Here is a 15,863-nt window from a genome sequence, read left to right as displayed (position 1 = left end):
ATTACATTATCACTCCTTCCTCTCCGCTTGCTGGATTGCTTGTTGTGAAGGGTGATTTGGTATTTTCAATGACTGATTGAAGAGTGAAAGCAACTAAAGTCCGCCAAAATCCAAGACTTCTTTTTTCTTTTTCTCTTTTTTTTATTGTAATATTTAAATTCAAAATTAGAGCTGAACATACCTTGCTTGGTTAAACCATTCAAAGTGAACAAAACCAAATCATTTCGGTTCAGTTTTTAACTCACATGGTTTGGTTTTGATTTTCATATAAAAAATTGAAATTCCTTTTCTTTGTTCAGACTGATCTGTTCCATTTTGTGCAACTTGCTAAATGCTCTGATAGTCAGCAGTGAGAACACATCTGAACTAAATTCATTCAATTGATAATCTCAGAGTTGACATTCAAATTTAAAAAGACAGGGAAATAATTGCTAGTTAGACTAGTTCAACAGCAACAAAGAAATTGGGATTAGTAGATGTTCAATAGACAACTTGAACATCATTTAACATCGAAACAAAGTTAATGCTTTTCCCTAACTGCCCAGTTAAGCTTTAACATCTGAGGTTGCAGCAGATTTATTGTACTCTTCCATTTCTTTCTTGTATACTTCCATGGCCTCAGCAGCTTTAGCATTCCAGATTTGCCTGTCTTCTTCACTAAGTTCCTATATAACCCAAAAACACAAAATCAGACATTTTCTCCAATGTTAAAGTTAATAATGGTTAGTGTTTCAAGATATCTACCTTCCATTTTACAGAAATCATTGCATTAAGGGTAGAGTTGTTAGTTCCAGGCCTTTCGTGCGTTAAACTTTTTCTTGCTTCTTTGCTGGAGCAGAGAAAAACCAGCACAATTCAGAAACTTCCATTGAAATGTATTTATTGAGTTATTCTTGTTTTTGCTTTTACCTGAACAAAAGGAATGAAGATGCAGGCTTTTTAGGCTTGTTAGGGTCAGGATTCTGCTGCTTCTTCTTTTGACGATTCTCTTTGGTTTTCTGCACATTATATTATTAGTACTCAATCAGCCACCAGAAATACACCCAGTAAAGATATTAAAAGGCAATGGCTTAGGAAAATATGTAATCAAAATGCGACCTTGATTATGTTTTCTGTTTTCTCCTTCTTCTTAAGAAGCTGTAAGGCTTCCTGTTTCTGAAGCTTTAATAGCTCTTCCTCTTCTTTCTTTAAATTCATAGCTTCTTCATCCTTCATCTGCTTGTAAGCCTCCATTTCTTGCATATACTTTTCCTTGTTCTTCTTTGCTATCTGCATATTTCAAAAAGATCTGATGAGAAACCATATTGATAAAGCAATTTTGCCGTCAGAAACCATATATTTGAAAGGAGAAACAAAGCAAACCTCTTCATAAGGCCTCTTCTGTTCTTCTGTCATGCTCTTCCATTCCTCACCAGCAATTTTTGCCACCTGCCAAAGTCCGAATTCCAAAAGTCAGAGAATATAAATTAACAAAAAATATTCACTTTACAAATAATGAAGGGATCTTAAATTACCTCTCGAACATTCTTGTTCTCTGCAAGCAGAGCAGCCCGTCTGTCGCTAGAGAACAGGAAAAAAGCTGACACTGGATGCTTTGGCTTTAATGGATCCTTTTCTTTCCTGCAAATGAACATGAACAAACTAATCAGTAACTCTACGATAAGAAAAAGGTAAAGGGGTGGAGAGAGAGAGAGAGAGAGAGAGATGGTGATAGGATTTACTTTGTCTTCTTGTTCTCCTTCTCTGCTTCTTGTTTGAACTGGAGGTATTGTTCAAGCAATTCCATTGCCGTCTTTTGCTTCTGCTCCTCTTCCAAAAGCTTCATTGCTTCAGTCTCTCGCTTCTCCTTTGTAATTACCTGCAGATAAGCTTCCTTTTCAATCTGATACTTCTCCTCGTAAGGTTTCTTTTCCTCTGCACTAACATTCTTCCACTTTGCCCCTAATATGTTTGAGATCTCTTTGAATTCTGCATCTGGGTTCTGTTTCTTCACCTACAGAACAAAAACACCCCCAAAAGATATTTAGAGTCTAAGGACCAAAAAGGTTCAATCAAAACTTTAGAATCCATTATCTGTCTCTTTTACCTCATTCCACTGGTCTTTGCACCACAAGATGTAAGGTGGAGATGGCCTTTTCTTTTCTTGGCCGTCCTTCTTCTTTTTCTTGTCTAGGTCCTCCTTCAATGATTGAACGAGGGGGAATGTCTGCAACAATTTCAATTTTACCAAAAAAGTCTGATTAGATTAAACCCTAAAAGCAACCTAAAAATTGGAATTTTATGATCTGTTTTCTCATGTGAGGGAATCAAATTTAACCATTTTAGGGATTTTTCGGCAAACAAACAGGGGAAAAAAAATCCAAAAACCCTTTTTCTTGACGGCCAAACAGAAAAATTAAACAAAATAGAAAGGAGAAACTAACCATGTTGGGCTTAAATTCCTTCAATTTCTGCAATTTCTTCAACTCCAAATGTAACTTCTCTTGTTCTTTGCCTTTGGTTTCGAGCTCCTCCTCTTTTGCTTTCAACATCTCATCTTTCTCCTTCAGTAGCTCCTCAGTCTTCTCCTTCTCTAGCCTCAACTTTTGAAGCATTTCTTGCATTTCTTGCATGTCCGTTTCAAATGAAGAAGATGATTGCTTGGTTTGCTTAGCCTTAGAGACCTTGGCCTTCGCTTTCTTGGACGAAGAGCGAGGTTGCGAGAGACTCTCATGGTTCTCTTTTGAAGGATCGGTGGCTAATGCTGGAATAGCCACGGGAGAGGTCGCGGAGAGCTTCTGTGCCATGATATTAGCCTCATTTGTGGTTGGGTTTTTCTGTTTCAGAGCTCTCCTGTTGTTTCTCGGTTTCTTTGTTGGGACTGGCTCAGCATCCATGGATAAGGCAATTGCAGTATCAGCCATTTAGAGAGATAATTTGTTTGTTAGAGCAGTGGTGAGGCTAACTTGTGGAACTTGTTCAGGTAGCGAAGGGGGTTTATACTGGGGGGGAGAAGAAAAGACTGAGGAGCGCAACGGTTGGAATTTTCAAATTCAAAATGAATTTTTGAGATTTAATTTGGGGTTTGAGGTCCGGTTTAGGGTTCTAAATTTTTGACCGTTATTGGGATTATCTGTATTTCTGACCATTAAGAGATTTTTTACCATTAATATATCCTTTCTTGATATAAACATCTTGAATACTTCTCTAAGAATTCCACACCAAAAACACAATTATTATTATTATTTTGTATATGAAAAACACAATTTCATAAATAATTAGTAAAATAAAATTATTAATTAATGTTTAATTACAGTTGCCACTGTTAGTAAATACTAAAACTAATTGATGATCCAAATGGGACAGTCAGTAGTACGCTATGATCTCAATGAAGGGGGAGAAAAAAGTAAAAAAAGAGCAAAAGAAAAAACCAAGACAAGCTCATAGTTGCATAATTATAAACCCTCACTATATAAAAATAATCATTCATCTCCACCCACCAGATTTTGGTATAAGAAAAAATTATAATAACAAACATGGTTTACAAATTACAGTTAAGCTTAACTCTCTCTCTGCCTCTGCAGCTAGAATAACTTGTATGAATGCTGACAGAATGGTCAAAGCCCATTACAAATGAATCCCCTGCTGGAGTACAGACAACCACTGGCAGCTATAATGGAAAAAGAATGAAGGCAAATAACTGTTTCTAGTATTCACATGGTAGGAATTTGCCATTGGAGTATAAACTTCCATTGAGAAACATTACTAGTGTTTGTATACTCTTGCTAATATTCTCAACTGTTAACTACCATCTCCATTATCACATCATTCCAGTAGTCAATTGGCCCAGGCAAGCACCAATGTAAACAGTCATTCTGAACTGTAGCATTTTTGTTCTCAGCAAATGGATGAAACTGTCTGTATGGACCAGGATGCCCGTCAGGCCTTGACAATAAAAGATTTGTGAAGTCGAGAAGTTTAAGATTTACTCCATTTTCAGTAGCTTTTGCTGATGCTTTCTCAAACTCTGCCAATTCAACATCGTGCAGAATCCTGTTCAAGTCCTTGATTGTGATCTCGCCTTCTTTGGCAGGTGTTGTTTTGGGACAAGTCCCGCCGTTGTGCCATTCTCCGTTCTCAAAATGATCAGGAGTTGATGTTCTAAAAAAGATCAACCCTTTGTGTTTAGATGTTGCAATGAAGTTCATTGCATGCCGGAGGGCTTTCTCATAAGCAAAGACAAATCCCTGCTCTGTGAGGTTCTTTCCCGGACATATATGGCAGCCTGCTACTGTGTCATTCTCATGATAGATTGCAGCTTTAAGGAACCATTTTCCAGTTGAGATGATGGCATAGTCCAAATTTTGATACAAATTTGTCCAATTCTTATCAAGTTTGTCAAGTTGCAGTTGAACTTCTGCTGACGAAACACCATTATTATCTTCAAATATTGCTGCTTCTACAAGGAAAGGGGACCAGATATTTGATATGCTGAAGTTGTAAGAAGGAAAGTGCCACCTTTTTGATTTGTATTCCTCATCATGATAAACTTCAACTGGCTGTTCAACCTAAGGACAATAGAAGCTCTTGATAAAGTAATGAAATTAAAATGAATTCCAATGCCAAGAAAAAAAAAAAAAAAAAACAAGTGCCCACCAGTTTCAGAAATCAACTCTGATTAAAAATTTAAAATGCACCTTGAAACTTTTATATATTGGCATAGTTTGTGACTTTGTGACATTAAACAATACTATATGGGCATCCATAAATTTCTTCAATGAGTTTCCATTTCCTTAATAATATCATGCAATTTACAAAAACATTGTAGATAAGAGGGCCAACCCCATTACTTGAAGCCTTCCAACCACTATACATCAAATATGATTTGGCATCAGAGGGTAACATTAAGCAAACTAACTGTTGATTGTGAACTAACAAATGAAAACTGCAGATCATGAAAGAAATTAATTGATGAATATTAACTAAACTTGAGAGAATTCACAAAGGACAAATAATAAAAATCCCTACAATGTGCCCTCTCACATTCATGAAAAGGAAAAAGAAGAAGAATGAATGGTTATCCATTTTACACGAAGCAGAGCATCTGCTGAATGAAATAGACCATAAGAAACTAACAGCATGGCATAGGGATTGATCAGTCATCCATCCTCACCAAATCAAATACAATGAAATTTCTAAAGAAAGCAAAATAATGATAAAAAATGTTGCTGGAACCAAGTTACTGGGTAAAACAAGGATCAGAACTAAACCAACTATAATGCAAAAAGAGGCAAAGGAAGACATGTGCAAAAAATCATGGATGAAAAGAAGCTTGAAACTAATCAAACGAAAACTGCTCATTGGCATCAAATCGTTGAGGATCAAGGCAAGGGGATCAAATGTGAAATACAGTTCAATCATTCAAAACCAAATTCACAAATACTAAAACAAGTCTAGAACTTACCGTTGAGAGCATGCATAACAATGACTGGACATGGTTGCGAGATATTGAATCGCCAATCAATCCCCATGTTCTATGCCTCATCAACTCAAGAAATCTTTGTGCATCAAATGGAGGTAATTCACAATTCCTTGGATTCCACCTCCAGAACAGATAACCTGAATCTGGTCGTCCATTCCTCATGCAATTTTGGTGACCTTCAATCGAAGGGCAGCTGGCATTTGTATAAGTTGGGCCTGACGGGTTGGGAATCCAATCCCCAATAAAAAGATCACATTTTCCTGAATCAAGTTCTGCAAAACCAAAGTAGTTTATTTTAAAGAACCGAACTAGAACTGCCCTCCTCATAAAATCAACAAAATTTGAAAAAGATTGTTGTAGAAAGCAAGAGAAAGCTACTAAATAATAGATCCCCGCCAAACATCTAGTGTGATAAAATCCATCAAAATCTCAAATTTCAAAAAAGAACTTATGATATTGCTTAGATCTCAATCCAAGCTTCAAAATCACGAAAACCAGAGCCTACACTTTCTCAGTTAAGAGTTATTTCACTCCCACCCGACTCAATTTGCCTGACATTGAAAAATCAACAAATAAGAAACTCAAAGCGACCAAACTTGATAACCTTTTTGTAGCGCCTCATCTTCAGTATCTGATCCATTAAATAAAAGAGATGGATTTGGAACATCAACAGCAGCAGGTGGGTTTGGAATTTCAACTGCAAGAGGTGGTGACTTTGGAATATCAACAATAACGGGTGGTTCTGGGATATCGACTGGAGGAGGAGGATTGGGCACAAGAGTTTTATCCATGAAAGGGGTTTCTAAATCGGGTTCAAATCTAGTAGATTGATAGAAGAAGAGTCTAAAAGCAAGACCCATTAAGAAAATTGCAACTGATAGCTTGAATAACCAATTATTGTAATTGTTAAGAGACCATAGCCTCCAAAGTAACTTCATTTCCTTTCACTGCTCTGCCTTTTTGCTCACAACTCTGCGTCGATTTCGAAGATCTCGAGCTCAATGAAGCAAAGGAAAGAAATGGTGGGGATGTTAAAACTGTTCAGCGTTGGAGTGGTTTAAGTGACCGACAAGGAAGACACTGTCATTATACGGTGTATTCCATAGACCATAAACATGAGTTACGTTATTTGAGGGAAAGGACAAGACTGCTCCAGAGTAGGAAAAACTAGAAGATGAGTGTTTATAGCTGGCAGTCCTTAACTGCCTGGGTCATTGGATTTTGTCAACTTTAATTTTCTTTTTCTGTTAATATTCTTCTGGTATATATATGTTGTCATAAAAAAACTACTAAATTCTAAAACATAGAAAGAGTGATTGAATAATTATGGATTTAGTAATACTTTATAATCCAAATAATTAATGATTAAAAGTTCTGCTTATTGTAATAATTATATTTCATCCATTCCATGTACATATATAATTATATATCTGTATATATATTCATTTTTTTATTTATCTTAAAATATAGTTCTATTTTTCAAAAAATTATTTATTATTTAATTTTTAGAATGCCTTGACACTATAGTTAAAATTGAAAAATATATATATATATATATATATATATATTATTAATTATCATGTTCTCCACTTAAAGTATGTTTTTTTTTTTTTCAACTTTATAATTACACGACCCACGTACTTGTGTTATGCACCATTTTAATAAATATTAATTTTTATTAAAATTATTTTCTAAGATTTGCATTATTATTTATAAATAATTAAACTTGTAATTTGTAATATTCAAATTTAATTTAATAAGTATAGTTAAATATTTTGTAATTTTAAGTATGATGTGATAACAACAATTACAATAATTAATGACACTCAATATTTTGATAGAAATGGTTATTTATTTTTTCAAAATATATATTTTAATGAGAATTAATTGAAAATAATAATTATATTATAAAGGAAGAAGAAATATTAATTTACTTAATATATATATATATATATATATATATATACATATTTTTTTTTTTATTCATCTTATTTTAAAAGTGGAAAATATTATATAGTTTATCAATTCAAGTTAAATTACAAAATCAATCAGATGACAGATGCAAAGTGTATGTGTCATTTAACCGAATCCAACACAAATTTAATTTTCATTATTGAATGGGTCCTCCCACCTGGAGAAATTTTTTTTTAAAATTCTAAAAAATATAAAAAAAAAATTATATTTGGCCCTCTAAAATATTAAAAAAATTTCGCTCGACATCCCAAAATAATTGTATTTGATGTAAAAATATCATGTTTGTACAAGTATTCTTATATATGTATGTATCTCAAGAATTTAGCATAGCTTTATGGCATCAGCAAAACACATACATGTAACGTATTAAGGATGATTGCAGCCTTAATATTTACAACTAAACATGGTTATTAATCCAAAAATGTCACTGATCAAACCCTCTTCTTTGGAACCTTCATCCCGAATCCTCGATTCAGCTTTTGGATGCTGCTCAAAATGGAAAATTTAATGTAATTAGTATGTTATTTGATACATTGAATCATCAGAAAGCTTGTTTAAGGATCTTTAAATTTATGATTAAAAAGAACAGCTTAGGACTTACGTAGGGGCAAGTTTGCCCAGACTTTTTAGCTCTTTGCCTGACTCCTTGTCAATAACTCTTCCCGAAATTTCAATCTTATAGAACTTATCTTTTGTTGTTGGTAACCCTCTTCCTGCAAGTAGGTCTAAATCTTTCTGATTAAGCTCTCTCCCATTGACAAAGACACCCGTGTTCCCCGCACCGCAGTTTTCTTTCATGGGATAGTTAAATTCTTTAATAAATGGCTGCATGACATCATTAAAGCTCAGTCCACAGAAATAAGCAGCAGTAAACTTTGTTACTAAAGAGAGAAATTCACAAATGATCGAAGATCAATTTATCTCACAGGAATTATGCCAAGGCAAGGTTGTCCCATCAGACCCCAGAATCCAGCTTGAACATCATACCTGGTAAAGGCAGATTAGTACTAATTAATTGCAACCAAGTTTAAATTTTAATGACATATTTATAGAACTAACCAGTAATCTCCAGGATGAATCGGGCCGGCTAGCTTTTCAGCACTTTTCACCATACTGTCTGGAATAGGTTGACCATTAACAAAAACATTAGCTTCTTCTTCCTCCATGTGTTGGTCAGGTCTTGAGAAATCCCTGAAGCTCTTCTTGAGGAGACCTACCAGGTATGGTTCGGTTCCTTTGTTGACCCTAGACCGACGTTCTTCTTTGCTTACTTCCATAGAGTCCTGAGACAAACTAGTATTTAGGTACTCATTGAAAGAAACTTCCACTTCAGTTTCTGATGATGCATATTTGACAAGATTCTGCGGAGAAGTACTGTTATCAAGAAAAAATTTCTCTGGTTCTGTTCTGTTGATTTTGTTTCCTTCCTCATATCTGTTCACTCCATGATCAGATGAGGCATCATACAAATGCTCTACGAGAGGGGAACCTGAAAATGTTGGAGATGTATTATCTTTTTTGTGTAGCTCAGGAAAGTAGGAAAAATCTCTCTGAATAGTCATGCTATCCAGGCTCTCCTCTTCATTGGAAGAGACAGAAGATAGTGAAGAAAGTCCCTGCCTTTTCTTATATTCACTTGAGTTCGGCTCCTTGACGTCTGATTGGATATTTCTTTCAAAATCTGTCGAGTGGAAGTCATAACCCGGACTATCGAAATCAACGGAAAAGTTCATTCCTTCAGTGCTAACACCACCATCAGGACTCGAGAAGACTTTTTTTGAGACTTCACGAGAGCCATCATTAGCATCACCCATTTTTTGATTGTTTTGTTCAAGAACAGAAATAAGTAGCTGCTTGTTCCTAATTTCAAGCAAGTACACTATTGAGCAGGCACCACATTGCAGCTTCTGCTGATTATTCTCCCTTATTTTAAGCTTTCTTGGAAGTTTTAGCAACTCAAAGCAACTACAGCATGTTACAAATGGGGCGCCACCAGCAACAGGATGGCAAAGACGCCTATTTCTCCGGGATGCCACCACCGTTGTCCTCGGAGCACTCTGGTAAAGAACATCCATATCTGAAATGTCACTTGGCCATATAGCATGTGATTGAGGATCTTGTGAACATAATGGAGGAGGATTAAGATTTTTTGAACCAAATGTGATGGGATTAACATGGCGATTGAAGTTGGAATTAATTGGGTCCTCCATGAAATTTTGATTTTGTGAAGAAATTTGTTGATTCTTGTGGTAGCAGTGGAAACAATCACAAGAAGTAGATTCTTGATACAACATTCCACGGGGATAAGATGCAAATTGTGGTTGTGCCCGATATTGACCAAGCGGTTGATGGGAATTTACCCTGAGCATTTGTAGCTGAGTTGGACCATTATAAACTGGAAAATCGTTCATCAAATGCTTTGGAGGAAAATAAACGTCATGCGAATCTATATCATGACTATTATTTTGGAATTGATCGAAATGTGGGGATATTGGTGCATGCTCGTGATCTGGAACTAAAGTTTTCACTGGAACCTTATAGCCAGGAGGAGCAAGTTTGACACCAACAAGGCTACCTTCTCTTTTTTTCTCAGATACAGAATCACTTCTACGGATTTGTTCGTTGAGTTCATCCAACTTCCACAGCAACTCAGCTCGATACTGTTCTAAGTCTGTATAACTGTTTCCATATCCATTAGTAGGAGATCTTGAGTAATAATTTGAAGGTCCTTCATCAGGATAAGCAAAATGTGAATATGGGTTTGGATCAATAGCCGTTTTGAAGTTTCCATAAGGTCTCTCTAGGCCATCCCCATCCAAACCCCATGCCTTTGACCTCAAAGGCCTAGCAGAACCCTTAAAATGGGCTGAAACTTCTGCAATATCTTTTGCTTTACTCGAGTTAACAGGCTCAGATCTACTCATGTTCGTCTCATTATCACCATCGCTAACCCAATTGCCAATTGGGTGCTTTAACGGTAGCCTATGTCTATCATTATAACCAATTCCTTTCTGTGCACCATTTTGATAACCCACAATCTCATCTTTCGCAATCCTATTGATATTATCAATTGAAATATCTTTATTTTGTGTCCTTGAACCACTAATCAAATTGACAGTTCTTTCCCCAAAGACTCCCTCTTTTCTCTTATCAGGAAAACCACCATCACTACTCTCCCTCTCCGCCTCTGACAAAGTCTCCAATTTCTCAAAATCCTGTTTATCCCTCTCCTTTTCAAGGGACACTTTCTTCTTTGCTGTACCATGCATAAAATACTATATTCAAACTCCTATATTAAAACATAAATAATGACAATAATAATCTTTCTATTAATTACCTATAACAAAGTATAAATTTTAAGAACTTACTGGCAAAATGGCAGTTATATATATATAGAGAGAGAGAGAGAGGACCAAATTTATTTGCTTCCTCTTGATTCTCACTTTCTCAATAACCAAACAAACTTGCAAAAAAGAAAAAAGAAAAAGGAAAAACCCACAAAGTGAAAGAGAGAACTAACCTCGAAGAAGAGCGCCACAGCCACCGCACTGGTACACAGAGAAGTTAGGAAGCTCTGGCAGAAGATTATCACACTTTGGGCAACGAACTAACCGAACTTTCGATCCTTCAGCCATCAACAAACCTTAAAAGTACGAAAGACCCAAAAACCAAGAAATAAATAATCTTTGGAACTTTGAGGTTTCTCAAACTCCCATAACTTATAATTTTTCTTTCTACGAAAACAAACAGAAAACATGAAAAAGCGCCATTTTTTAAAAAAACAAAGCACTGTTTTGCTTATAGATAGAGTCAAAGAGAGAGTTTGGAACTTTGAATTCTAAGGCTAACCATATAAGTGCAGGTTTGGAGAGAAAAGGAAGCAGAAGAGAATCCCTCTGCGCGTCCCAACTTTTTCTTATATTGAAATGAAGAAGAAGGGTTGCGAGAAAATAAATTGTAAGATCTGAGCAAATGCAGTGCACGCTTTTATCTTGACTTTGTGTGACTTTTCTTTTATGCAAAAGCTAAAGCTAGAAGCTTTGTATGAGAAAAGAAAAACGAGTGAAGTATATTGACGTGACATGCTTCATAGAAGAAGAAATCAACGAACAAGTTTAAGTCATTGACGTAGTTCTTTTTGTTACCAAAACAATAAAAACGCAGAAATGTCCTTTTATTAGGAAAAAGTAGTAAAGGTACAGAAAATGACATGAAATGTTACTTATTTGGTTCTATATTTTTAAAGAATTTCAGAATGAAATTCTCAAATCTTGCTAACCAATCACCATTGCCATTTTCAAAATTCCATAAGCATTTCCTTTTCTGCAACCTATATATGTTTTTAAATTCCAAAAACAAGTTGTAGTTAGCCACTCAGCAAAGAGACCGTGTGGATAAATTTCTCTTCTTTTTTTCTTTTCTTTTTTAAATTTAACTTTTTAATTTGATCAAGAATAAGTCTCATTTATAGTAATTAAATTATTTATTTCAATACGTGCTATGTTCAAAATAATAATAATTTTAAGCAAATTGTGAAACTGTGAGAGGTCTTAAAATATATATTTTTTTAGTAAAATTTTGATTGAGAAATTTTAAAATTATTTTGCTATATTCATAAATAAAATAAACCATAAGTCAATCAAGAAAAAAAAAAGTTTATTAATTAGAAAAAAAAAGTATGAGCATCAATTTTGATAAACTCAACGTAATTAATTTATAATTACAGACAGATTCACTCAATTGGTTAAATTAGAAGTGAATTTTATAATAAACAATGTAATACATTTGAAATATATTCTCAACTAGGAATATAAATTTAGACTTGAAAATCTGTGAATAGGTCAACAATTTTTTTTTTTTTTTTTTTTTGAAAAGAGGTCAACAACTTTATTAGTAACCACAAAAAAAAAAAAAAAATATATATATATATATATATATATAGAACGTTACAGAATAATATCATTTCTCCATTATTTCTCAGACCAAAAAAAAAAGGAGAAAGAAAAATCATGAATGAAACAGCTGGGTGGTGGGCCTTTGAGTTGATGAAATATAAGTGAACGTGTAAAATATATAAATAATAAATGGGATTGGGTCAGAGGCTAGTTGTTGACCGTAAGTTAGTTTGTTGGTGAACCGGTGGTTGGCGTGGACTCTCCGGTTGCTTTAACCCTTCCTGGCCCAAACTGGTTGACTGATGGGCTAACGCTTTAAAAAGCAGAGACCAAACCTTTTCAGTGTCTTTCTTATGTTGGATAAAGCGGTTTTGACAGTTGGAGTGGAAAAAAGTTTGTCTAAAGCCTACTCTAATAAATTAGGTCATGTGATTCACTTATTTCTCAAATCAATTTAATAAAATCATTTAATACAAATAAAGATATTGATATATATTTTTATTCATAATTGTAACTACAAAATTTTTAATTTTATTTATAAATAATAGAATTTTATTGATTTATATTAACAAAAAATGAATATTTTTATTTATATCAAATATGAAAAATAAAATTTCAAATTAATTTCACAAAGTTTTCCATGACCACATTTTTAGTTACTTTAAAAAAAAAAAAAAAAAAGAAAGAACATGTTATTATTTTCAAAAAAAAAAAAAAAAAGTAAGAGAGAGTAAGATAAAAATTTCCTTCATAATAACAACATAATGAAGAGAATTATTTGCTTACATTATTTTCTTTTCTTCATGTGGGCAGCTTTACTTTTTCCTGAAAAAACTAAAACACCTGCAAGAACTAAATATGAGCTGTTTGGTCTTATGATCATTTCTTGTTATCCTCTTCCAAAAATAATTCCTGACTTTGAAAAGCAAGCTCTCAGCCACTTTTCTTTAACACCCTTTTCTTCTCTTTGTAAAAGGAACCTCTTTGATCCACAAGGAAATGGTAAGACCATCACCTGCCTGTCGATCACATGACCGACTGAAACTATTTCATACGAATCGTATAAAGGGCTCCCGCAATCCCAGACTATATCAGTATCATCTTCTTCTTCTACTTCTGCTTCTGCTTCTGCTTCTGCTTCCTTTCTCTTCTCCTCCATGTCCATATTTTCTTTCAGGAACCTAAACTGTAATTGTTAAGTACTTAATACATGCTTTAGCTCTAATTTACGTTTCTTGGTAGGCAATGCCTAGTGGGTGTCACTTGAAATTGCCAACCATAAACCCATGACGTGGATTGATGCGGTACGCGTGGATAAATATCATTGGGCTGGACTTAGAATTTGGTAGAATTGGAGAACTTTATTTATGTTTTATTGGTTAATGCAAGGCCCAAAAGGCAAAAGGAATTTTAGAACAAGAGACTGACCATATTTTTTATTTATTAGCTCCGTTAAAGCCCAATATTAGTTGATCCAATCAAACAAGACAAGAGTACTTGATTTGCCAATCAAGCCTTAGTTGTATATCCCATACCTTATTTTTGTATAATTTGGTTAAAATTTTTAGACATTTTTTCCTTAATTTGCAATTGAAAGATTAATATTTCCATATATTCACATCAGTTATTAATTATCTACAAAAGATGGTGAAAGTAGTAAAACACGTTTCAATTCGAAAAACGATCTTTACAGTGTGAGAAATGAGATAACTATAAATCGTTAAATGAAATTACGTTATAGAAACTATTATATAGAAACAGCGCATAATATTCTTTTGGTTTGTTGTGCTTCTTAATAGATAAAATAAAATAAAAATACAAAAAAGAATCAAAGAGAATAAAAAGCTTTCAGAATTGTGAACCATGTTTAATGCTTGAAAAATAACCTATAAACATAGACCGGTCCTTATCAAATTGTTACCCTCTCGTAAGTTGCAGGGTCGAGAATTTTCTTTAGTTTATGATAAATAAATAAATAAAAATATCGAAAAAAAGACCTGTAATTAGGCAGGGAATCCTTTTTTTTTTTTTTTTTTTTATGGAATCAATCAGTAATGCTGCTGCAATTGGACTGTTGTGAAAGAGAATATCATATTCCATGTTCCTTGATTGTTTAATTACAATATCCTAAACCTACACAACAAACAATTAACACTTTTGGCTTTAGATCAAATTAATACTTGTACAATTTTCAATTTAGAGTATTAAAAATCAAATATAAAAATTAAATTTAACCCGATATATTATTTTAAAAAAAAAAAAAAAATCTTACGATACAATTTATCTATTGGTTGAGAACTCTCTTTGTTGAAATAAAAGGAATGACTATTTGAAACTCCTAAAGGTCGAAATGCATATGTGGCTGGAAATTGCAAGACTTAAAATTGGATTTTGATGTAGAGAAGTGTCTCCACCAACAGTTCCTTTTCATTGATTTCCAGGAAAGGAAGATGTCATGTGTGTTGGGTATTGACAAGTCCAAAACTCTGTGGACCTCAAGCATCAAATGCCCTATTGCCTTGGCTTCTAGAGAGATATTGACACTATGGATAAAAAGAAGAAGCTTATCTTAAAGTGAACTTTATTAATCTTACTTATTTTTATTAAAGATCTAATCTTTATGACAAGAATCAATTAGAATAGATAATTCAGTGGCAAAGAGCACTTATTGGATTGATAATCATGATTTGGGTCATGCATTCAATCCCTCCGCCGTGCAAATTCTCTCTATTAATCCCTTTACTTCTGAAGACGAACGGAGATTAATCAAATTTTGTAGAGCACAGACAAAATTAGAGTGTTGAGTGAATAAAATCACTCGATTGGTGGCAAATAATTGTCATAGTGATACTAATTAAAGAAAATGAAGAATCTTAAGTCTATTTCTATTATTAGTTAAGCAAAATATCCATAAAATTGAATCATTAACTCTCTAAATAAAGTGTGAATAATTGACTTTTTTTTTTAATTTATAAGAGTGGAAAGCCGGAAGTTTGGAGTTTGAATTTTCATATTTACAACATGGTTTGAATATAAATTTTTTATTTATAAGAGTTTTTATCAAATTAAATTTTTGATTGAATCGCTCTTAATATTGTCTAATCTCTTTTTTTTTTTTTTTTGATTATTTCACTAAGAGATTTAATAGACCGAAATAATATGACGAGGCATAAAATAAGAGACTCAACTCACCAAATTGACAATAATTTTTATAATCAAAAAAATTTAAATTCCAGATTTATCACTCCTTACGTTAATGAAAAGACAAATCAAACATACTTATTCACTATTCATAATTTTGGTTTGTACTTTAATGACCACTTAAATAAAATACGGTAAAAAAAAAAATGAACCAAGAAAAAACCAAATATTTGTTAATAAAAATAATATTTTTATTTTTATTTTAAAAGTTGATTACTAAACAAGAACAAAATGATTAATACTAATCCAACCACTCTTCAAAACGCGGCGCCTCTATAGTCGTTTCCTTTCGCGAACACAAAAGCATAATTAAGCTCACCCGCGGGTTTTAC

At 33.6% G+C, this 15,863-nt stretch overlaps 3 protein-coding genes across 4 annotated transcripts; all 3 read right to left on the bottom strand.

The window, feature by feature from the left end:
* Positions 1-362: 362 nt before the first annotated feature.
* LOC105645699 (high mobility group B protein 6) lies at positions 363-2,971 on the bottom strand. The gene is made up of 9 exons (XM_012231365.4): positions 2,424-2,971; positions 2,087-2,206; positions 1,722-1,993; positions 1,515-1,620; positions 1,363-1,428; positions 1,099-1,269; positions 910-998; positions 745-829; positions 363-665 (listed from the first exon to the last, which is right to left on the bottom strand). The coding sequence occupies exons 1-9, from the start codon at positions 2,901-2,903 to the stop codon at positions 546-548; spliced, it is 1,509 nt and encodes a 502-aa protein (XP_012086755.1). The 5' UTR covers positions 2,904-2,971; the 3' UTR covers positions 363-545.
* Positions 2,972-3,426: 455 nt separating this feature from the next.
* Positions 3,427-6,663, bottom strand: LOC105645700 (protein trichome birefringence-like 23). Its single transcript, XM_012231366.4, has 3 exons — positions 6,066-6,663; positions 5,444-5,733; positions 3,427-4,547 (listed from the first exon to the last, which is right to left on the bottom strand). Exons 1-3 carry the CDS (start codon positions 6,397-6,399, stop codon positions 3,774-3,776), a joined length of 1,398 nt encoding a protein of 465 aa, XP_012086756.1. The 5' UTR covers positions 6,400-6,663; the 3' UTR covers positions 3,427-3,773.
* A 1,017-nt stretch (positions 6,664-7,680) lies between these two features.
* Positions 7,681-13,254, bottom strand: LOC105645701 (uncharacterized). 2 transcript variants are annotated; one of them, XM_020684044.3, is made up of 6 exons: positions 13,117-13,254; positions 10,956-11,078; positions 8,495-10,691; positions 8,362-8,422; positions 8,037-8,260; positions 7,681-7,921 (listed from the first exon to the last, which is right to left on the bottom strand). In XM_020684044.3, exons 2-6 carry the CDS (start codon positions 11,068-11,070, stop codon positions 7,867-7,869), a joined length of 2,652 nt encoding a protein of 883 aa, XP_020539703.1. In that variant the 5' UTR covers positions 11,071-11,078; positions 13,117-13,254; the 3' UTR covers positions 7,681-7,866. The 2 variants fall into 2 exon arrangements, with proteins under 2 accessions (XP_020539703.1, XP_020539702.1); XM_020684043.3 differs by lacking the exon at positions 13,117-13,254 and adding an exon at positions 11,285-11,767.
* Between the last annotated feature and the right edge of the window lie 2,609 nt (positions 13,255-15,863).

Source organism: Jatropha curcas, chromosome 4 (genome assembly GCF_041381405.1).
Source record: "Jatropha curcas cultivar XTBG-Jc1 chromosome 4, XTBG_Jcur_1.0, whole genome shotgun sequence".
Lineage (NCBI taxonomy): Eukaryota > Viridiplantae > Streptophyta > Magnoliopsida > Malpighiales > Euphorbiaceae > Jatropha > Jatropha curcas.
The sequence above is the reverse complement of the archived record's forward strand: the minus strand, read 5'-3'. Positions and strand labels throughout refer to the sequence as shown.